Genomic DNA, 24,962 nt, shown 5'->3' with positions numbered 1-24,962 from the left:
TGATCAACTCCCCTTCTATACAGTGTGTTTAAAATGACCTAAAATAATGTACTCTTTAATGCCAACCTTCTTCTCTGATCTTCTGAAAGGTGTGCAAGCATAATTCTTGACTTCAAGAAATGCAGCATCTGGTCATAATATGAATCAAGGTCAAGCACTTGAACCTTAAAAAGTTTAGCATAAGGTAACTGATCATAAATTCCTGCCTCAAACTCATCAGTTTGCAATCTACTTAGATAATCAGCAATTGCATGCTCTTTCCTGGGGTGTGAACAACCTTAAAATCAAACTCTTGTAGCAACAACATCCATCTAGCCAATCTACCTATCAATTGGTGCTTGTTAATAAAAAACAACAATGCTTGATGATCCACATGGAAAAATACCTGATTTCCCAATAAATAGTGTTTGAATTTTTGCACCAAGAAGACCATTCCAAGTGCTTCTCTTTTAGTGATAGAATAGTTCATTTCAGTAGCACTTGATCTCTTGCTTGCATAATAAATTGGTATGTACCAACCCGTCACTTTATCCTGCATAAGAACAGATATGTGACAAGTAACTTAAGTATCTTCCATGCCACTTAATCTGCCCCACAAAACTCATAATTTCTTGCACATTACTTGGAGCCTTATCCTTTTGAACAACTACAATCTTCCTAGGGTCTATACTCATACCCTCTTCAGTTAGGATATGACCTAACAACACACCCCTTTTGGTTACAAACACTAACTTGAAAGGATTTAAGGACATGCCAAACATTTTGCATTTCTGAAAGCATAGTCTGAGGTGTTTTAAGTGTTCACTTTTGCTACCAAAAACATAAAAATCATCAATGAATACTCTCACAAAAGTTCTTAGGTATGGTTCAAATGTTTTGTGAGCAGCTCCTTGAAACTCAGGCGGTCCATTTTTCAATCCAAGGTTCATAAATGTGCTAACATAAGCTCCCCACTGTGTAATGAAAGCTGTCTTATCCATATCTTCCAAATGCATCCTGATCTGATTAATCCTAAAAAACATCCAGGAAACTATACATCTCATGACCTGCTGCATCATCCATAAGAGAATCAATAAAAGGAATGGGGAAGGGATCAATGATAGTAGCTGCATTTAATTTCCTGTAATCCACACAAACTCTAACCTTCCCATTCTTCTTTGGTACTATAACAATAGGATATAACCAAGTAACCTCTTTAACTAGTTTGATAAACCCAACTCTCAAAAGCTTATCAATTTCTTCCTTGACCTGTTTGGCATAATTAGGATTCATTCTATACCTCTTTTGAACAATAGGCTTAGCATTCTTTTTCAAGTTTATTTGTGCTAACACATAGCTGGATCAACAAATCCTTTCATATCTGTATAATCCCAAGCAAATATATATTCAAATTCTCTGCACAATTGAAGTAGATCCTGCTTGAAATTATATTCCACAAAAATACTGACCTTGATTGGTTTAGGCATTCCTTCTATATTTAAGTTAACCTCCTAGACCTCATTTTCAACCACTCTTGCTGATCTTCTCACTCTATGCTCATATCTTAGTTCAGCCTGAACAATAGCTTTCTACCCTTCTTCATCCAATGTACCAGAACTATCCATAAAACTATCCATACCAGTTTGCTGTTTGTGAGGTATTTCTTGCTAAGAAACTTTAGGATAAGTTGTACTGTGGTCTTGAACTAATTTATTATGCTCATTTCCAAACCTATCCTGAAATATAGGCTACTCCTGATCTTCAGGAAGACCTTCCAAATTTTTCCTTGACTGATTTTGCACTATAGTTTGAACAGTTTGTTGTTGTTGGACTGCATTTCCAGCCATATTGAGGTGCTCTTGATACTCTTGTATAATACCATCAACATCTATTTCAAAAACTAGAACCACAGAAGGATTTGCTTAAAGAAATAATTCCTTCTCATCATCTTCCACTTCATCTGCAAGGTTAATAGTTTGGGCTACTAGAAGTCTACATGAACTCTTCAAAATAACCTTATTCACTATGGATAACCTAATTTCCCAAAGTCCTCTTGGGATGCACACATAGTCATTTCCTCAATCCTGCTTGAGTTTAGCCTGTCTAAACCCACGGTCTTTCCAAAAGCATTGTATAGGAATCCCCAATTTCTGTCATTCTCAAGACCACAAAATTAACCCTAAACTTCAGGCCAACTACTCAAATTTGTTGATTTCTAAGAATACCCAAAGGCTATAACCTCCTTTGGCTACCATCCGAACCTGAAATGGAGCTGGAAATAGCTCCTCTTGCTTAGTTGCCAAATATGTATGTTCAAGAAGTATGTTAACTCCTAAACTTCCATCCAATAGAACATCATCATACTTATTACCTACATACTCAACTTGATGGTGTAATATTCCAGGTAATAAAAGTTAGTTGGTTAGTTCAAAAGTTAGTTAGTCAATTAATAAGTTAGTAAGGTTACTAACTAAAGTAAAAAAATTAACTAACGTTAATTACTAACTAACATTAAAAATAAATAAATAAATAAAAGCAAAAGTTGTAACTCGATATTTTTTATGAATTAACAAGGACCGTAGCAACCCTTCATGGAAGTTACAACGTGAACAAGAGAGATGAGCTATATTAATCACTAATGTTAATGTGTATAGTAAGGATGTTCTAAAAATATTAGATTTTTGGACAAGACTGTTGAGATATCGAGCTCCACTCGTGATATGCCAGGGTGACCGTTGTGCATTTATGTCACCGACTTGTCAGTTGCAGATGTGGTTGGTACACCGCCCATGAATAATAGCTACATGATAGCTATCCTTATCTACTCTAGTTCGTGGCTCAGTTAGTATGCCACCTTAGTTAGTTGAGTTTGGTTTGAGACCCATATATAGGGTTCTTCTATTTCCTTGTAGTAGAGTTCTTTTGGCTTACACAACTAAGAAGAGAAAACTGTTTTCAGCCTCCACCCTTGTGTGCATTCCCCCATTGTGCAAGCAAGAAAGCTACAAGTGAGACTCCTTCCTTCTCTCCCACAATCTTGACATGGTATCAGAGCGTTGTTCGTGGTAAGGAGCTCAAGAAAGCAAGCCAAGCTCGCGGTGTTCTGGTAAGAGGAGGAGTGTTGCTTTCATTTTCTGTTTTGGGAGCAGATCTCTGCAGGTAGCACAGCCGCAAATTGCAAGAGTGCATTGTCTCAGGTTGAGACGCCCTTCGCGGTGAAGCAAGAGGGCAGTATATGCTGCGGGTAAGGGCTTTAGCCCTTGGCGACCCTGTTTTTTTTATTTGAGGCCATTTCGGGGCCTGTTTTGGAGGCGGAAGTTTTCTGCACGCACTCAGGAAAAGGCCCAGTTTTATGCTGTGCGACCACTGTTCTACAGGTCGATGAAAAGTTACTGTAGAAATTGCATCGTATGCCTATGCGCAGAGACATTGGGAGTTACAGAATCATCCTTGTTGCTTGTTGATGCAAAATCGTCACTAGGAAGTGACTGTGTGGTTAAATACCACTTTCGTCAGTTTTGCAGATTTGCCCTTGTGAGGCTGAAGATGTGTTCTCTGCAGTGACAGAATTTTTTGCAGTATTCTATAATGGCGTCTAATTCTCTTTCACAGATTGTAACTGAAAAGCTTGACAAGAACAACTTCCAAGCATGGAAGTTTAGAGTGACGAATTTCCTTATGGGAAAAGGATATTGGGAATTTGTTGCAGGAAATGAAGAAGAACCAGTTCTTCCTGATGTTCCCAATCAACAGCAAATGCAGGCATTCAAAGCATGGCATGAGAGAGCCAGGAAAGTTATGTACTGGATGTCTATCAGTATTTCAGACTCTATGATTGTGCATATTTAGGATGCAAGTACGGCAAAGGAGGCATGGGATACTTTGTCAAACATGTATAGCACAAATACGCAAGCCAGGAAAATGCAGCTCAAGCAAGAGTTGCATAATGTGCAAAGAGAAAGTATGAGCATCAATGACTACCACATGAAGGTGAAGAAGATTGCAGATGCACTTGCTTCCATTGGGTCGCCAGTGGAAGATGATGATTTAGTTTCCGTGACCTTGAATGGTCTAGGAAAGGATTATGCACAGTTCCGAACATCCATTTCTGTCCGTGAAAGATTTCTTGATTTTGAGGAGTTGATTGCTCTTCTAATTTCTGAGGAGCAGAGAAATGGTGGTGCATCCTCTTCAGGAGGAACTTCAAAAGAAGCTGTCTTCTACTCAAATGCTGGAAGAGGTAGAGGCAAAGGTAGAGGAGGCCGATTTGGAGGCTGTGGTAGAAATCGGAATATGCAGCAAACTCAAGAAAACCAGTCCTATGGAGGAGGACGTGGTAACTCTAGAGGCAAGGGGAGCCAAAGAGGTTGTGGTGGATGGCAAAGAGGCCAAAATGCAAACAGTAATGTTGAATGCTACTACTGTGGTAAAATGGGTCATATGGCTAAAGACTGCTATAAAAAGCAGAATGACATCATGAATGGAAAACTGCAATAAGGGAATTATGCATCTTCTAGTAGACAGGGTGATGACAGAAATGAGCATTTGTTTATGGTGCAGCACATGAACAATTCTGTGACAAGTGCAGAAGAAAGCAAGGAGGTGTGGTATGTTGACTCAGGTGCATCAAACCACATGACAGGTCATGCAGAATGGATGGAGGATGCAAGGAAAATGGAAAAACCAGGATTTGTGGAGACTGGTGATGATACTGCACATCCTATTGTGCAGATTGGAAAAATTCCTTTGTCTATGCAGGATGGGAAAAAGAAATACCTATCTGATGTATTTCATGTCCCGAATATCACCAAGAATCTGCTTTCTGTTGGTCAAATGGTTGAGCAGGGCTTGCAAGTCAGATTTAATCCTCATGGATGCTTTGTTGAGGATATGAAAAATAAAGGTCGCTTGATAGCAAAAGGAAAGAAGAAGGGCAGAATGTTTACGTTGGATGTAGACATGTCTGAATTGAGTGCAGCAATGTTTGCACATGGGACCGGTGTAGTTGCAGATATTGATATCTGGCATAAACGCATTGGTCATGTTAATGTACAGCGATTTAAATCAATGCAGGCCCAAAATATTGTTGCAGGATTGCCAAAATTCAAGGTTGCAGAAATGCATAAGGTATGTGAAGCCTGTCAATTTGGAAAACAAGCAAGGAAACCATTTCCTAGACATGTTCAAGAGAGTGAGAAGCCATTGAAATTAATCCACTCTGATGTGTGGACTACTAAAGATGCATCTCTTGGAGGCTATCATTATTTTGTCACTTTTATTAATGACTATAGCAGAAAAGTTTGGGTGTATTTTATGAAAAAGAAAAGTGAAGTTTTTGGGTTTTTCAAAACTCTTTAAGCTATGGTTGAAAAAGAAACAGGCCTGCAAATAAAATGCCTAAGGTCAGATGGAGGGGGAGAGTACCTCTCAAATGAGTTTGCAAGGTTCCTGCAGGAGCATGGCATAAAGCAGCAATATTCATGCAGTTATACCCCACAACAAAATGGAATTGCAGAAAGGAAAAACAGGCATATTGGAGAGGTATCTCGTGCCATGCTCAACGAAAAAGACTTGCCAGATTTTTACTGGGCTGAAGCAGTTGCTACAGCAGTCTATATAATGAACAAGACTCCCACTGTAGCAATACATGGAATGACTCCAGAGGAGAGGTATACTGGTAGGAAACCAGATATTTCTCATTTGAAAATTTTTGGTTGCATTGCCTATGTACATGTGCCAGATGAGTTGAGATTCAAGTTGGATCCAAAAGCTGAGAAGTGCATCTTTATTGGTTACTCTCTGCAGCAAAAAGGGTATAGATGCTATAACCCTTCTACTCGTAAGTTTACAGTGAGCAGAGATGTTGTTTTTGATGAGATGAGTAGCTGGTATAAACCAGTAAATGTGATTGATGATGTAGATGCACAAAATGGTAATGCTGCACAGAATTCACAGTAGCAGTCACAAAATATTAGTGGACCTGGAGCGTCCTCTAGCAATGGTTCACATTCTTCGCCATGGACAGGCAGATTGAGAATAGGAGAATCTTCTCAAAGCAATGTAGATATGGTATGCAGGTATCACGAAAAGGAAAAGAGAAGGTTGATCAACCCATGTTTGATGTGAATGCAAGTCACTCTTATGTGGATGGTGAATCCAGTGGCTCAGAACAGAGCATTGATGATGAGTTGGGTATTCCTTCTATTGTTACACCTGGAGTAAGGAAGACCAGGGATGTTTTGAGAGCACCTGGGAGTGAACCTATTTTATGCAGGTCTACGAGAGCTAGGTATCCTATGGATAGGCTAAAATATGATGGATTTACAGCCATTCACTATGCATATATGGTCAAAGTGATACAAGAACCAGAACCCACTTCTTTTGAGCAAGCCATGGGAAAAGAAAAATGGGAGAAAGCCATGGATGAAGTAATGGATGCCTTGGAAGCAAATGCTACATGGGAGTTAGTACCTTTGCCTAAAGGTAAGAATGCAATTGGCTGTAAGTGGGTTTATAAGGTGAAGCACAATGCAGATGGTTCTGTGAACAGATACAAGGCAAGATTAGTAGTCAAGGTGTATGCACAAACATATGGCATTGACTATGAAGAAACATTCAGTCCGGTTGCAAGGATGGCAACCGTAAGAGCAGTCATTGCTATGGCTGCATCAAAGGGATGGTCTTTACATCAGATGGATGTAAAGAATGCCTTCTTACATGGTGATTTGCAAGAAGAGGTCTATATGGAGCAGCCACCAGGTTATGTGCATGCTGTTTATCCTGAGTTTGTTTGCAGGTTGAAGAAAACCTTGTATGGCTTGAAGCAAGCACCTAGAGCATGGTCTGACAAGATAGGACAGTATCTTGTCACTATTGACTGTCATATTTCTAAGGCAGATTTTTCACTTTATGTGAGAAAAACAGAGAAAGGTATTATGCTATCCTTCATGTGAAAATGCTATTGAAGCAGAAGTTTGAGATGAAGGATTTGGGAGAGCTGCGTTATTTCTTGGGCATTGAGGTGGCTAGATCACCAAGTGGGATACATCTCTTGCAGAGGCAGTATGGATTGGACATGCTGTCCAAATATGGGATGATAGGCTGTAAGCCTATTTCAGTTCCTTTGGAGCAGAATGTGAAGCTGAGCGCAGATGTAGGTGAGCTTCTGGAAGACCCTACTATGTATAGATGCATAGTAGGAAGCTTGATTTATATGACTATTACCAGGCCAGATTTGAGCTATGCTATTGGATTGGTAAGTCAGATTATGCAGGCTCCAAGGAAACCGCATTTGGATGTGGCTAGACGCATACTCAGGTATGTGAAGTCCACATTGCAGTATGGACTATTTTATGAGACTGGGGTTCAGATACAGTTGCATAGATACACTGATGATGATTGGGCTGGTAGCATTTTTGATAGACGATCTACCAGTGGATATGTGTTCTCTTTTGGGAGTGCTGCAGTCATTTGGAGTAGCAAGAAACAGCCTACAGTTGCCTTGTCCAGCACAGAGGCTGAGTACAGGGGTGCAGCAATGGCTGCATGTGAGGTAGCTTGGTTGCATAAGCTACTTTATGATATGCATCAGCTTACAGATGGGCCAATTGTCATTTATTGTGACAACATGAGTAGTATACACTTGGCAAATAACCCAGTCTATCATGCTAGAACAAAGCACATTGAGGTGCATTATCACTATGTGCGGGAGAGGTTTTTACTAGGTCTTATTGATCTAGTTTATGTTAGCACAGAGGATCAGGTAGCTGACATATTTACGAAGGCATTGGGTGCAGAGAAGCTGCACAAGTTCAGAGACCTGCTTGGTGTGCAGGAATTGGGATTGAGCTCGAGGGGGAGTGTTGAGATATCGAGCTCCACTCGTGATATGCCAGGGTGACCATTGTGCATTTATGTCACCGACTTGTCAGTTGCAGATGCGGTTGGTACACCGCCCATGAATAATAGCTACATGATAGCTATCCTTATCTACTCTAGTTCGTGGCTCAGTTAGTATGCCACCTTAGTTAGTTGAGTTTTGTTTGAGACCCATATATAGGGTTCTTCTATTTCCTTGTACTAGAGTTCTTTTGGCTTACACAACTAAGAAGAGGAAAACTATTTTCAGCCTCCACCCTTGTGTGTATTCCCCCATTGTGTAAGCAAGAAAGCTACAAGTGAGACTCCTTCCTTCTCTCCCACAATCTTGACAAAGACTAGAATATTTTAGATATTATTTTTTTAAAAAAAAGAGATATGGAGATTTCTAGAACTGGATGTCATTTAAAGGAAAAGACAAGTGATGTGTTAGTTAGTTTGAAGATTTTATTTTTTTTAAAGGAAAAAAGAAGAAGAAAAAAAGAGAGAGATTGGTGAAATCGCATGTGCCGCAATCGCAGTCTACAGAGAGAAAACAACACTTCAAACAGAGAAAAGAAGGAGCTTTCTAACCAAGTGTCTTGGAGTGTCTTGGGGTTTTACCCCCCTTTCGGAGTCAATGGAACCATTAGATTTATGATCTGAGCATTAGATCACTGATCTTTCCAAAAAGGAGTGAACTGAGAGCTTTCTAACCAAGTGTCTTGAGGTTTTACTCCCCTTTCAAAGCCAATGGAACTATCAGATTTATGATTTGAGCATTAGATCACCGATCTTTCCAAGATCCCCCTCCACAAAGAGTTTCTCTTCTTAGCCACAACCCTTCTTCTCCAATTCACTATAAATAAGAGGCATGGGGGGCAATTAGGAAGACATAAGGAGACCCTGAGAGTCTATGAGAGAGAGGTAGAAGGATATACCCCTTCAAGAGGCTACGAGAAGGAGAGAGAGAGAGAGAGAGAGAGAGAGAGAGAGAGAGAGAGAGAAGCTCAATTTTCTTGTCTGGATATTTAGCTAAGCCATATTCTTTTACGCTCTCTCATCTCAAATCTATTCCACCTTCCCTATCTCTCAAACCACTCATGGACGATGGCTCCAAAGTGACGAAGTGGAAAAACCATGGGGACCAACACAATCGATCAAGCAACGGGTATTGCCAATGATACGAGAGTGCCTGAGGTTGCGGGAGTTGCTACGGACCGCTTATTGATCAAGCGTTTTAAGTCGAGCGGCCATGGCTACCTCTCACATAGCCGACGTGCCATGCCTACCTTGCGAGTGTAGTGAGCTTACCTTGATGCTCGATCGAGTACCCTCCTCTCTCTTGCATACCGGTAGCTCCACAATCCTTGTGGCAAGCTTAACCAACCTCAATCCCTCTCCCATGAGCTCCATCCTCCATAGTTGTGCACGCAAGAGAAGAGAAGAGAAGAAGAGAATAGGAGATGGTGAAGAGCTTCACCCTCTCCTCACTCCCACACACTCACTCTCTCACACTCTCACACTCCCTCTCTCAAGAGCACACACAAGAAAGAAGAAGAGAAGAAGAGAAGAAGAGAAGAAGAGAAGAAGAAGAAGAAGAAGAGAGCCACTTTTTGCCACACACAAGAATGAGCTTCTCATTCACTTTTGAACTTTATATACATGCCCTCCCTTTTTTGGGCAGTCATCCCCTTTTTTACAAGGCCGGCCATTGGCCTAAGCCCATTTCTCATTTCCCACCATTCTAATTTATCCTATTCCCAATTAATGCATACAATTTGCACAGGAGCGAGCCTGGCACTCTTTTACAAGGATTCGGGGGCGCTTCCACACTTAATGGTGCGCCTTTTACTCTTTTGCTGTCTCAGGGCGACACTGAGACTTTTCGGGGGTCGTGCCCGAACATTTAAATTTTCAAGGCGCCTTTTCCTTCTTTTATCCTACGCTTTTTTTGCTATTTCCTTTTTTTCCATTTTCGCGCTCCTCTGTGCTGCGGTAAATACGGTGAACATTCCCACTGTAATGGCATGCTAGAGAGGACTTATGACCATGAGGTGTACTACGAGACTTCGTGTGAAATTGAGACCTCTGTGAGTCTCTACCACAGTAGTCATTATCACTCTTACCATCATGTCTACCCCTAATAGTCAATGGATGAAAAGTACGAGAGGCATCTACATTATTTCTTTTTATCTCTTGAGTGAGTAAGACATCCTCAACATCTTGGAGTTTCAAGCCATCTTTAGGGAGTATTGGCATACATGGCATATGAAAAGTATCCCATGACTCGGGAAGTATAACAAGCAAGAAGAAGGGAGATAGGTTATCTTTGAACTCAATGCCCTTGAAGTCAACTAGCTGAAAATTGAATAAAACTCATTCAAGTGAGTGGACATAAAAGTCCTTCATACGAAGGTCCATAAGCTATCTCAACTGATACATCTATGACACAAGACTTTACTTGTCATAAAGATTGCATATCTTTTTCTATAACTACCTAGCATTATCTTCAAGTATCACAATATTAAAATAAGCCTATTTAGATAGTGATATTATAAGAGTGAATTTATATAGCTCATCCCAATCATCTTGATCTATACCTTCACACTTGACACTCTTGGTTTTCAAGGGCTTAATTTGATACTTTTGCATTAATACCTACCATATTTTCATCTTTTGATTAGAAAAAATTATGCCATCAAGTTTGTTAATATTGAAGATAGCACATTGTTCTATAAGGACACTAGTAGTTACTAGCGTTCCTTGTGTGCCGAAGCGCACAAGGAATGCTATCCCGCTTCGCGGCAGCTTCGCTACCACGAAGCGGAGTGAGAGGGAAGTGAAGCTGCCGTGCTATCGCACGATGGCAGCTTCACTTCCCAATCGCACAGTGGGTAATGCTATCACAAAAACATCACATGCTTTACTCTCCTCTACTCACAACCCCTCTATCTCTCATTCCATTTACACCTCCCCCCTCTGTATCCACACTCACTCACTCAATCACTCTCAACCTCTCTCTCTCTCTCTCTCTCTCTCTCTCTCTCTCATGTATAAAAGGCCAAATATGCATTTGCATCAAGGAGTACATAGACTCATATATACCAAAGTTTCTTCTAGAGACTGCACCAATAATCTTGCACCACAATTTCAAGTATCAACAAACCACAAAGTGTCACTCCTTGATTGTGCCTATGCATCTACATCCAAATGTTACAAAAAAATTTACAGTTCCCATAGGGTCTAACCAAAACGAAGGTTCCTTTTCTTTGAGAAATAACTGGAAAATTTTTCACTCTCCAATATAGCATGGCTAGGCGAAGGAAGTCCGATCGCCCATCTTCGTCTTGTTGATGGCACAGGGGACATAATATTATTTCCTCTCTTTCTTGCACCTAAAATTTTAGAAGCCCACAACGTTAATGTAAGCACATCTAACAACCAACAAAGACTACTTAACATTAAAATAACAATACATGGCCTAACATCCGCAAACCACTCGGTAGGCTTTGTCATAGCTTGATGCAGGGTCACAAAACAATCAAGGTCCTTAGATTCATACATCTCCCACTCTCTTGGTACTCTATCAGTGTGAGATCGTCAAAACCTCTTATCCTGTTCATCTTCACCCATATGCACTTGAAAACGCTAAGTATATCCACAATGTACTCCTCCCTCCCCTAGTCTATGTCTCTCCTTTGTTTGCAACCCCTCTTCCACACAATTTTTACCTCTCCCTATATTTTCACACACACTCTCTCTCTTTCTCTCTCTCTCTCTCTCTCTCTCTCTCTCTCTCTCTCTCTCTCTCTCTCTCTCTCTCTCTCTCTCTCTCTCTCTCTCTCTCTCTCTCTCTCTCTCTCTCTCTCTCTCTCTCTCTCTCTCTCTCTCTCTCTCTCTCTCTCTCTCTCTCTCTCTCATGTACACATGCATAAAAGGATAGATATGCATTTGCATCTAGGTGTATAGAGACTCACATATGTATACAACGCCTTTTACACACCAAACTCGTAAACTTTACCCATACGTACTTTGCATGATACCTAGAAGTAGCTCTATACAATCCTTGGATGTTGCAATTGGAAATAACATTGCACCAAACCATAAACAAAAGACATACAAAATGCATATTTTGTATCCTTGAGTGCAAGAAACTATATGCTTCCTTACCATATTCTCTCTATCCCCCTCCCTACCTATCTTCACCCCCCCTCCATTTGTTACCCATCTCTCTTTCTCACATCTATCATCCTCATTCCCTCCCTCCTCCCTTGTTATCTTTATTCTCCCTCTACAACCTCTGTCTCTTCCTCCCTCCTCCTTGTCACCTCTCACTCCCTCCCCTCTTTTACCCCTCTCCTCTACTCTCTCTCTCACCCCTTTTACACCTCTCCCCTCATCTATTCACACTCATTCACTCATGCTCTCCCTCCCTCCCCCCCTCTCTCTCTGTCTTACACGCATGTACAAAAGGCCAAATATGCATCTAGGAGTACATAGACTTATATATATACATGTAATGACCATGTACCAATATTGCAGTTGCATCCATACTTGCTATGCGCAATAGCTAGAAGTAGCTCTACATGATCATTTGATGTTACAATCAGAAATAACATTGCTGTGCTGAAATGAACCACAAAGTGTAAGCATATCCAAGCATCAAATACAAATAGGTGAAGCAAAGCCCAAAACCAAATCTTGCTCCAGAGCCGAAAACTTTGTACCATAAATCCAAGTATCAACAAACCACAAAGTACCACTTCTTGATTACACCTATACATCTACATCCAAATGCTACAAAAATGTTGAAACTTTCCATGGGGCCTAACCAAAATGAAGCTTTCTTTTCTTTGAGGAATCACTGGGAAAATTTCCATTCTCCAACACAGCATGCTTAGGTGATTCCATTGGCACTCTTCGTCCCGATGATGGTACAGGGGACATGATAGTCTTTCCTCTCTTTCTTGCACCTAAAATTTTAAAAGCCCACAACGTAAACATGAACACATCCAACAATTAACAAAGATCACTTAACATTGGAATAACAATACCTAGCTTAATACTTGCAAACCACTTGGCAAGCATTGCCACAGCTTGATGTAGTGTCACAAAACAATTGAGGTCCTTAAATTCATACGCCGGCCACCCCCTCGGTATTCTATCAGTGTGAAATCGCCGAAACCTCTTATCCTGCTCAGCTTCACCCATATGCACTCGAAAGCACTGAGTATACCCACAATGCACCACCTCAATAAAAACTAGAAGTAAAATCTCTATGTTGACATCATCATACAAATGCTCAATGACCCTTGCAAGCGTTCTTCTTATAATATCATGCGTTGTCACTGTGCGCAAGTTACACTGCAGTTCCTTCTAATACTCAAAAGCTGGTTAATAACCCCAGCTTGGAGTAGGCATCTGCAAAAGTCAAGCAAACACTTATATACAGTGTAGGGAATATATATTCAATCACCATCGAGTATATGCCAACCGAATATAGCTTCGAGGGTATTTCACATACACACCAAGCAAGGACTACAAAGACATCAAAATTCAATAGATACATCTCTAAAAAAATGCAAGCATATCTTCCACCCTCCAAAAAATTCATCTCCATATGCATCTTTGCAAAAAAGCAATGCACCTCATTGCATCTTCTGAAGTACCTCCTTGTACACAATGTTCGTTGTGACATTCACAGTGCTTCCATCCTCATCCAATAACACCCTCACACTGCATGAGGATTTCACCGTTGAAAATGCAACATACAATTGTCCATGTGTAAATACTTGTGACTTTAAGTAAAGACCAACAACAGACAATGTCTGGCCTTGCGACTTATTGAACGTCATAGCAAATGCCAGTCGAATAGGAAATTGCCTCCTCCTCATAGCAAACGGAAATTGCAAGGTGCTAGGAATAAAAGTGATCCTAGGAATAAAAACTCGTTTCCCTACATTTGTCCATGTTATTATCTCAGCATCTATCACATTTTTATTGAATGCCTTACACATCAACCGTGTATCATTACACAAACCTTTTGCTAGATTTAAGTTCTTAAGCAGAATAATAGGTGCGTTCATCTTTAGCAACAATAGATGGGGAGGAAATCCACCTCCAAGATCCAGTGTATTTAAATACTCTACAGAGTATAAAAATGAGCTATCACCCGTCTCTACAATTGAATCCGCACTATAGTATTGTATAACTTCTCCTGGCACCATCGATTGCAATGCACAATGATTCAAAGAAGCCACCTCTGTCTTCCGCACTGCAAGTATAGCACGCTCACTGAAATATGCCCCAAAGTCTCTCACCGTGGACACTTCACTGTACACACTATTAACCAAGGTTTCAATAGAGCGCCCTTTCAATACCATGCTAGATGGAATATGTAACTTATCACAATTCTCCGTAATACCCACTCCATCCCCTATCCCTTGAATCCAACCAACAAATCCATTATCCATTACACCACCAGCGGTTGATATCCTCATATTCCCAGACAAACTTAGCACCTTAACATACTGTCATAAATGAGAGTAACATAGTGCCGCATTAGCAATATCTTCATGGGAGCCCTTCATCACGATGGGTAGGATTTGCCTAAAATCACCCCCAAGCAAAGTAACCTTTCCACCAAATGGTTTATCACAGCTCATAATATCTCTTAAAGTTCTATCAACATCTTCAAATGTAAACCTGTGCATCATGGGAGCCTCATCCCATAAAATAAGGCTCGACTGTCTGAACAATTGAGCAAGATCACTCTGAATAGGAATATTACAGGTGGATCGATTACATAGATCCAATGGAATTTTAAACCTCGAGTGAGCAATACGACCGCCCTGCAGAAGCAAAGCAGCAATGCCAGATGATGCCATTGCTAATGCTATATGACGATCACTGCACAACCTAGCAAGCAAACACTTGTAAAGAAATGTCTTTCCAAACCCACCAGGACCATCCAAAAAAAACAACCCCGAAATTTCCACCAATGGCACCTATAACTGCATTGTATGCAACCCTCTGTCCATCATTCAACATTGCCTCCATACAAATACAAATTCTACGTTGCTCCAGTATATCATATGCATATTCATCTTCTAAAAGAGGGTTAGCACACCACTGAGAATCTGTTCGATGAGGTTCTGGCAATCCATCAAAGTCAGACAATCTTCGCCCATGCTGTCGCAAAAGATCCTGAAGATGCAATAAAGCCCTCTTTGATGCCTCTTGTTGTAGAAGTGCAGAAGATATATGCACATGTTCTAGCTGTAACTTATAAAAAATATCCTCCACCATTGGTGACATAAACCTATTCCAGAGCTGACCAGGCTGCGCAGGCTCACAGAAGACCAAAATTGCAGCAAACAAAGCACGCAACTGGGCACCAATTTGTATAGATGCAGCCTCTTCCAAGCACACAACACACTCATCATCACCCTCTAACATGCCCTTTGCAATGCAGGCTTCCTCAAAGGTGTTGTACACCACGTTGCCAATAGTACACAAATCATCAAAAGACATACATCCTCGAGACACTGTCAAGAGCATTTGCAAGTAATAACGCTCACTAGATGTGGGCAGCACAAAGTATATTTGACCACACGTATTTCCACGCTTTCTCTTCGTCCATACCTTTCATTGTGCATTCCACACCCAATACACCGGGAAGTCTTGATGCCGAATAACTCGAGCCTCTGGATGAATACGATTGCATACAAACCATTCCGTAAGAGTAGTTTTCCTGATATCTTCCTTCTGCATAGCATTTGATATATTGTCTGTATCTTGAAACACCGCGTAATTCTCATCAGGCAAGTGCACCTGCAACCACTGTATATTAGGCTTCTCATTGTGCAATGCATAGTCATATATTTGCCAACACGCTTCCGAAGCAGAAACATACTGTGCATCTAAATAACTCTCGATCTCATCCACTTCACGAAAGGTCGTACCATTTAATCCTGAGTTTCCAACAAAAAATTTAATCGTTGCATGATCATGTCCCTTGTATATTTACTTATACAAATACTTAACAGCTACCACCGTTGAGCATACCTCAACATTTATATGTGCATTGTATTTTTTACCCAAGTACGGATTGTATGGAACAATCCATCGATTATCAATAGTATTACCCTTTATTGTGACTGTCTTTCCATCATCTCGTCTTCTATAAACATGATAGCTAGAGCTATCAATAGCTATTGCATTCACAAACCTCCGAGGGAATTTTTTAGTGCATCGACCATTGCGCATGCAAGGGCTCTTGGGATTCATTACACCGCAAGGACCATGGACATTGCATTTTGAGATAGTTTCAAACAAAGCTGAAAACTTTGCTCTATCAAGAAACTCGGCACAAAAAAATCTATCATAATGGCATGCTTCAGAGGGTTTAAAAGGGTGCTCCAAATTTAGCAAAGTATGAGAATGTAGTAGCCCCCACTTTTGAAACTCAATCACACTAACGTAGCCTGCAACATTCCCAAACATATTCCTTTTCAACAATGTATGCATCATATCAGCATGTTTTTTATGGAATACCCAAGCAGTCAAATCAAGACGATCATAAGCAGTCTGTCTAGGCAACAAAGCATTAGTTATCTCTAACCACTTTGGATTACATGTCATCGTTATAAACAGATCAGGTTTTCCCTTACTTCGCACTATAGCCATGGCATCCTGATACAACTGATACATGTGTCTTGGCCCACCAATAAAAGAAGACGACAAAACCACCCTTTTACCAATAGAGGCACCAATAATCCGCACCGGCCCATCATCCATCACTCCCACCATATCTGCTAAGCCCTTATAAACTTCCAAGCGTAAAACTGATTGATTTTGACGACACCAAGCTAACCTACATTGCTCTATACTACAATAAGCATCAACAATAAATTGTTGCAACAATCGGCCACCCCGCAACATGCACACCTCAGTGTCCTCATGCACTTGTAGTCAAAATGCATAAAATTACATCTGAGTAACACAGTCCTTATTAGACAATCCATGTATATTAATTGGAACATTAACACCACTATAAGGTACCTTTACATGCCAACCATCATCACCCATAGGAAAAAGAAGAACGTATAGCATTGGCATATATGCCCTATGCAAGTTTGAAATAGCAATACATCGTCCATCCCAACTATAAACATGTATGTCTCGACGATCAAGAGTATTCTCATCGCCTTGTCTTGGCATGATAGCCGCAACCCCAGTTGCCACTGGAGTCGAGTATTGTCTATTAGCATGTTGAACCCCAAAAATAGTCATTCTCAAATCATGCAAGGGATTGTTTTGCAATTGCATACCCACGGATCTAAAAGCTTGTGCATATGCATTGTGTTGATGCATCATAGACTGAAGCTCCCCAAGCAAGTTTGGCAATAAATTAGGCATAACATCCAACCAATTAGATGGAGCAAAAACCTCCATTTCGAGCACTAAAGGTTGGAGCATTATTGACACGTGACTCATTAATCACAGCATTTCCTAGATTTTGGTGATTTTCAGCTCAATCAAACTGTGAAGTCCCTCACGAATCAAGCTAGCATGATTTAGAGCCCCTCTTTGCAAAACGTTCCGACACTCAACTATAGTAGAACACATCTCTTTATACCCCCTCTGGCCATGTCTTGCCATTTTAGCCCTAAGCCTAGCAATTTGACGTCGTCTATATCATGTAGAGTTGAGTCTATGCCTATGAATACGTAACACATAATCCTTGCTAGTTCTCTGATTATTTAATCTCATATTGTTTGGATTCTCACAAATCCTTCACATTAAGAGAAAACATGCATTCTTTCAAGGAGCACTACAAGGAAATGCATGTATAGCGACGGCGGGTAGCGATGCAGAAATAGCGACGCAAATAGCGACGCCCCACAGGGAAAAAAAAGAGGGCCGAAACCCAAGTGTGTTTCATCTCGCGCATTTGTGAGACATTTCGAGAGGGAGAGCGAGAGAGAGAGCGACCATTTTGCATAGACGGTGAGAGAGGGAGAGGAAGAAGGCTTGCCGCCGCCACCGTCGTTCGCGAAGGAGAGGAGGAGGAGTCGTCGCGAAGAGGAGCCGCCGAACCCTCGCCAAATCTTTACGGTGAGTCCATTCTCTCTCTCTTTTAATATTTAGGGTTTAATTTGTGTATATTGAGAGAGGGAGAGGAAATGAGAGAGAAAGAGAGGGAGAGGGAGAGGGAGGGAGAGAAAGAGAAAGAGAGGGGGAGAGAAAGAGAAAGAGAAAGAGAGGGAGGGGGAGGGGGAGGAAATGAGAGAGGGAGAGGGAGGGAGAGAAAGAGAGGGAGAGGGAGAGGGAGAGGGAGAGGGAGAGGGAGGAAACGAGAGAGGGAGAGGGAGGGAGAGTGCATTCTCTCTCTCTTTTACTTTTTTTAATATAATTTGTCTATATATATTGAGAGAGGGAGAGGAAATGAGAGAGAGAGAGAGAGAGAGAGAGAGAGAGAGAGGGAGAGGGAGAGGGAGGAAATGGGAGAGGGAGGGGGTGTCAAGATTGTGGGAGAGAAGGAAGGAGTCTCACTTGTAGCTTTCTTGCTTGCACAATGGGGGAAGACACACAAGGGTGGAGGCTGAAAACTGTTTTTCTCTTCTTAGTTGTGTAAGCCAAAAGAACTCTAGTACAAAGAAATAGAAGAACCCTAGATATGGGTCTCAAACCAAACTCAACTAACTAAGGTGGCATACTAACTGAGCCACGAACTAGAGTAGATAAGGATAGCTATCGTGTAGCTATTATTCAGGGGCGGTGTACCAACCGCATCTGCAACTGACATGTCGGTGACATAAATACACAACGGTCACCCTGGCGTATCACGAGTGGAGCTCGATATCTCAACACTCCCCCTCGAGCTCAATCCCAATTCCTGCACACCAAGCAGGTCTCTGAACTTGCGCAGCTTCTCTGCGCCCAATGCCTTCGTGAATATGTCAGCTACCTAATCCTCTGTGCTGACATAAACTAGATCAATAAGACCTAGTAAAACCCTCTCTCGCACATAGTGATAATGCACCTCAATGTGCTTTGTTCTAGCATGATAGACTGGGTTATTTGCCAAGTGTATACTACTCATCTTGTCAAAATAAATGACAACTGGCCCATCTGTAGGCTCATGCATATCATAAAGTAGCTTATGCAACCAAGCTACCTCACATGCAGCCATTGCTGCACCCCTGTACTCAGCCTCTGTGCTTGACAAGGCAACTGTAGGCTGTTTCTTGCTGCTCCAAGTGACTGCAGCACTCCCAAAAGAGAACACATATCCACTGGTAGATCGTCTATCAGAAATGCTACCAGCCCAATCAGCATCAGTGTATCCATGCAACTGTATCTGAACCCCAGTATCATAAAATAGTCCATACTGCAATGTGGACTTCACATACCTGAGTATGCGTCTAGCTGCATCCAAATGCGGTTTCCTTGGAGCCTGCATAAACTGACTTACCAATCCAACAGCATAGCTCAAATCTGGCCTGGTAATAGTCATATAAATCAAACTTCCTACTATGCGTCTGTACATAGTAGGGTCTTCTAGAAGCTCAACTGCATCTGTGCTCAGCTTCACATTCTGCTCCAAAGGAACTGAAATAGGCTTACAGCCTGTCATCCCATATTTGGACAGCATGTCCAATCCATACTGCCTCTGCAAGAGCTGTATCCCACTTGATGATCTAATCACCTCAATGCCCAAGAAATAACGCAGCTCTCCCAAATCCTTCATCTCAAACTTCTGCTTCAATAGCATTTTCACATGAAGGATATCTTCATCACTGTCACCTGTCATAATCAAATCATCAACATAAATGACAAGTAGCATAATACCTTTCTCTGTTTTTCTCACATAAAGTGAGAAATCTGCCTTGGAAATCTGAAAGCCAATAGTGACAAGATACTGTCCTATCTTGTCAGACCATGCTCTAGGTGCTTGCTTCAAGCCATACAAGGCTTTCTTCAACCTGCAAACAAACTCAGGATGAACAGCATGCACATAACCTGGTGGCTGCTCCATATAGACCTCTTCTTGCAAATCGCCATGCAAGAAGGCATTCTTTACATCCATCTAATGTAAAGACCATCCCTTTGATGCAGCCATAACAATGACTGCTCTTACGGTTGCCATCCTTGCAACCGAACTGAATGTTTCTTCATAGTCAATGCCATATGTTTGTGCATACCCCTTGACTACTAATCTTGCCTTGTATCTGTTCACAGAACCATCTGCATTGTGCTTCACCTTATAGACCCACTTACAGCCAATTGCATTCTTACCTTTAGGCAAAGGTACCAATTCCCATGTAGCATTTGCTTCCAAGGTATCCATTTCTTCATCCATGGCTTTCTCCCATTTTTCTTTTCCCATGGCTTGCTCAAAAGAAGTGGGTTCTGGTTCCTATATCACTTTGACCATATATGCATAGTGAATGGCTGTAAATCCATCATATTTCAGCCTATCCACAGGATACCTAGCTCTCGTAGACCTGCGCAAAGTAGGTTCACTCCCAGGTGCTCTCAAAACATCCCTGGTCTTCCTTACTCCAGGTGTAACAATAGAAGGAATACCCAACTCATCATCAATGCTCTGTTCTGAGCCACTGGATTCACCATCCACATAAGAGTGACCTGCATTCACATCAAACATGGGCTGATCAACCTTCTCTTTTCCTTTTCGTGATACCTGCATACCACTATCTACATTGCTTTGAGAAGATTCTCCTGATCTCAATCTGCCTGTCCATGGCGAAGAATGTGAACCACTGCTAGAGAACGCTCCAAGTCCACTAATATCTTGTGACTGCTGCTGTGAATTCTGTGCAGCATTACCATTTTGTGCATCTACATCATCAATCACATTTACTGGTTTATACCAGCTACTCATCTCATCAAAAACAACATCTCTGCTCACTGTAAACTTACGAGTAGAAGGGTTATAGCATCTATACCCTTTTTGCTGCAGAGAGTAACCAATAAAGATGCACTTCTCAGCTTTTGGATCCAACTTGGATCTTAGCTCATCTGGCACATGTACATAGGCAATGCAACCAAAATTTTTCAAATGAGAAATATCTGGTTTCCTACCAGTATACCTCTCCTCTGGAGTCATTCCATGTATTGCTGCAGTGGGAGTCCTGCTCATTATGTAGACTGCTGTAGCAACTGCTTCAGCCCAATAAAAATCTGGCAAGTCTTTTTCATTGAGCATGGCACGAGATACCTCTCCAATATGCCTGTTTTTCCTTTCTGCAATTCCATTTTGTTGTGGGGTATAACTGCATGAATATTGCTGCTTTATGCCATGCTCCTGCAAGAACTTTGCAAACTCATTTGAGAGGTACTCTCCCCCTCCATCTAACCTTAGGCATTTTATTTGCAGACCTGTTTCTTTTTCAGCCATAGCTTTAAGGGTTTTGAAATGCCCAAAAACTTCACTTTTCTTTTTTATAAAATACACCCAAACTTTTCCGCTATAGTCATCAATAAAAGTAACAAAATAATGACAGCCTCCAAGAGATGCAGCTTTAGTAGTCCACACATCAGAGTGGATTAATTCCAATGGCTTCTCACTCTCTTGAACATGTCTAGGAAATGGTTTCCTTGCCTGTTTTCCAAACTGACAGGCTTCACATACCTTATGCATTTCTGCAACCTTGAATTTTGGCAATCCTGCAACAATATTTTGGGCCTGCATTGATTTAAGTCGTTGTACATTAACATGACCAATGCGTTTATGCCAGATATCAATATCTGCAACTACACCGGTCCCATGTGCAAACATTGCTGCACTCAATTCAGACATGTCTGCATCCAACGTAAACATTTTGCCCTTCTTCTTTCCTTTTGCTATCAAGCGACCTTTATTTTTCATATCCTCAACAAAGCATCCATGAGGATTAAATCTAACCTGCAAGCCCTGCTCAACCATTTGACCGACAGAAACCAGATTCTTGGTGATATTCGGGACATGAAATACATCGGACAGGTATTTCTTTTTCCCATCCTGCATAGACAAGGGAATTTTTCCAATCTGCACAATAGGATGTGCAGTATCATCACCAGTCTCCACAAATCCTGGTTTTTCCATTTTCCTTGCATCCTCCATCCATTCTGCATGACCTGTCATGTGGTTTGATGCACCTGAGTCGACATACCATACATCATTGCTTTCGTCTGCACTTGTCACAGAATTGTTCATGTGCTGCACCATAAACAAGTGCTCATTTCTGTCATCACCCTGTCTACTAGAAGATGCATAATTTCCTTGTTGCAGTTTTCCATTCATGATGTCATTCTACTTTTTGTAGCAGTCTTTAGTCATATGTCCCATTTTACCACAATAGTAGCATTCAACATTACTGTTTGCATTTTGGCCTCTTTGCCATCCACCACGACCTCTTTGGCTCCCCCTGCCTCTAGAGTTACCACGTCCTCCTCCATAGGACTGGTTTTCTTGAGTTTGCTGCATATTCTGATTTCTACCACGGCCTCCAAATCGGCCTCCTCTACCTCTGCCTCTACCTCTTCCAGCATTTGAGTAGAAGACAGCTTCCTTTGAAGTTCCTCCTGAAGAAGATGCACCACCATTTCTCTGCTCCTCAGAAATTAGAAGAGCAATCAACTCCTCGAAATCAGGAAATCGTTCACGAACTGAAATGGATGTCCGAAACTGTGCATAATCCTTTCCTAGACCATTCAAGGTCACAGAAACTAAATCATCATCTTCCACTGGCAATCCAATGGAAGCAAGTGCATCTGCAATCTTCTTCACCTTCATGTGGTAGTCATTGATGCTCATATTTTCTCTTTGCACATTGTGCAACTCTTGCTTGAGCTGCATTTTCCTGGCTTGTGTATTTGTGCTATACATCTTTGACAGAGTATCCCATGCCTCCTTTGGCGTACTTGCATCCTGAATATGCACAATCATAGAGTCTGAAATGCTGATAGACAGCCAGTACATAACTTTCCTGGCTCTCTCATGCCATGCTTTGAATGCCTGCATTTGCTGTTGATTGGGAACATCAGGAAGAACTGGTTCTTCTTCATTTCCTGCAACAAATTCCCAATATCCTTTTCCCATAAGGAAATTCGTCATTCTAAACTTCCATGCTTGGAAGTTGTTCTTGTCAAGCTTTTCAGTTACAATCTGTGAAAGAGAATCAGACGCCATTACAGAATACTGCAAAAAAATTCTGTCACTGCAAAAAAACATAGCTTCACCCTCACAAGGGCAAATCTGCAAAACTGGCGAAAGTGGTATTTGACCACACAGTCACTTCCTAGTGACGATTTTGCATAAACAGGAACCAAGGATGATTCTGTAACTCCCAATGTCTCTGCACACAAGCATACGATGCAATTTCTACAGTAACTTTTCACCGACCTGTAGAACAGTGGCTGCACAGCATAAAACTGGGCCTTTTCCTGAGTGCGTGCAGAAAACTTCCGCCTCCAAAACAGACCCCGAAATGGCCTCAAATAAAAAAAACAGGGTCGCCAAGGGCTAAAGCCCCATCCCGCAGCATATACTGCCCTCTTGCTTCAGCGCGAAGGGCGTCTCAACCTAAGACAATGCACTCCTGCAATTTCCGGCTGTGCTACCTGCAGAGATCTGCTCCCAAAACAGAAAATGAAAGCAACACTGCTCCTCTTACCAGACCACCGCGAGCTTGGCTTGCTTTCTTGAGCTCCTTACCACGAACAAGGCTCTGATACCATGTCAAGATTGTGGGAGAGAAGGAAGGAGTCTCACTTGTAGCTTTCTTGCTTGCACAATGGGGGAAGACACACAAGGGTGGAGGCTGAAAACTGTTTTTCTCTTCTTAGTTGTGTAAGCCAAAAGAACTCTAGTACAAAGAAATAGAAGAACCCTAGATATGGGTCTCAAACCAAACTCAACTAACTAAGGTGGCATACTAACTGAGCCACGAACTAGAGTAGATAAGGATAGCTATCATGTAGCTATTATTCAGGGGCGGTGTACCAACCGCATCTGCAACTGACATGTCGGTGACATAAATACACAACGGTCACCCTGGCATATCACGAGTGGAGCTCGATATCTCAACAGGGGGAGGGGGAGGGGGAGGGAGGGAGAGAGAGAGAAAGAGAGGGAGAGGGAGGAAATGAGAGAGGGAGAGGGAGGGAGAGAGAGAGAAAAAGAGGGAGAGGGAGAGGGGGAGGAAATGGGAAAGGAAGATGGAGGGAGAGAGAGAGAAAGAGAGGAGGAGGGAGAGGGAGAGGGAGAGGGAGAGGAAATGAGAGAGGGAGAGGGAGGGAGAGAGAGAAAAAGAGAGGGAGAGGGAGAGGGAGGGAGAGAGAAAGAGAGGGGGAGGGAGAGGGAGGGAGAGGAAATGAGAGAGGGAGAGGGAGACATTAAACATAATAGGAAAATGAGAGAGGGAGAGGAAATGAGAGAGGGAGAGGGAGAGGGAGAGGGGGGGAGACGAAAACATAATAGGGAAATGAGAGAGGGAGAGGGAGGGAGAAAAAATGAGAGAAGGAGAGGAAGAGAGCAAAAGGAAATGAGAGAGGGAGAGGAGAGAGAAAAAAAGAGAGAATGAGAGGAGAGAGAAAAAGAGAGAAGATGTTAAACATAATAGGAAAAGAGAGAAAGAGAGGGTGTGGGTGAGGGTGAGGGTGAGGGAGGGAGAGGAAATGAGAGAGGAAGAGGAAGAGAGAAAAGGAAATGAGAGAGGGAGAGGAGAGAGAAAAAGAGAGAAAATTCATTAAACCTAATGGGAAAAGAGAGAAAGAGAGGGTCAGGGTGAGGGAGGGAGAGGAAATGAGAGATGGAGAGAAAGAAAGAAAGGGAAATGAGAGAGGGAGAGGAGAGAGAAAAAGAGAAAAAAACATTAAATCTAATAGAGAAAGAGAGAAATAGAGGGTCAGGGTGAGGGAAGGAGAGGAAATGAGAGGGAGAGAAAGGTAAATGAGAGAGGGAGAGGAGAGAGAAAAAGAAATGAGAGAGAGAGAGGAGAGAGAAAAAGAGAAAAATCATTAAACCTAATAGGGAAAGAGAGAAAGAGAGGGTCAGGGTGAGGGAGGGAGAGGAAATGAGAGAGGGGGAGAAAGAGAGAAAGGGAAATGAGAGA

At 41.8% G+C, this 24,962-nt stretch overlaps 1 protein-coding gene across 1 annotated transcript; it reads right to left on the bottom strand.

Annotated features, from left to right (window-relative positions):
• Positions 1-13,311: 13,311 nt before the first annotated feature.
• On the bottom strand, positions 13,312-15,372 carry LOC148039136 (uncharacterized). Its single transcript, XM_087675318.1, has 5 exons — positions 14,801-15,372; positions 14,668-14,757; positions 13,663-14,181; positions 13,509-13,575; positions 13,312-13,377 (listed from the first exon to the last, which is right to left on the bottom strand). Exons 1-5 carry the CDS (start codon positions 15,370-15,372, stop codon positions 13,312-13,314), a joined length of 1,314 nt encoding a protein of 437 aa, XP_087531444.1.
• Positions 15,373-24,962: the final 9,590 nt, after the last annotated feature.

The sequence above is a fragment of the Lygodium microphyllum genome, chromosome 3, assembly GCF_053477565.2.
Source record: "Lygodium microphyllum isolate KBCC chromosome 3, Lygodium_microphyllum_v1.1.10, whole genome shotgun sequence".
In the NCBI taxonomy this organism is placed as follows: Eukaryota; Viridiplantae; Streptophyta; class Polypodiopsida; order Schizaeales; family Lygodiaceae; genus Lygodium; species Lygodium microphyllum.
Note: the sequence above shows the minus strand (reverse complement) of the source record. Positions and strands in the feature narration are given on the sequence as shown.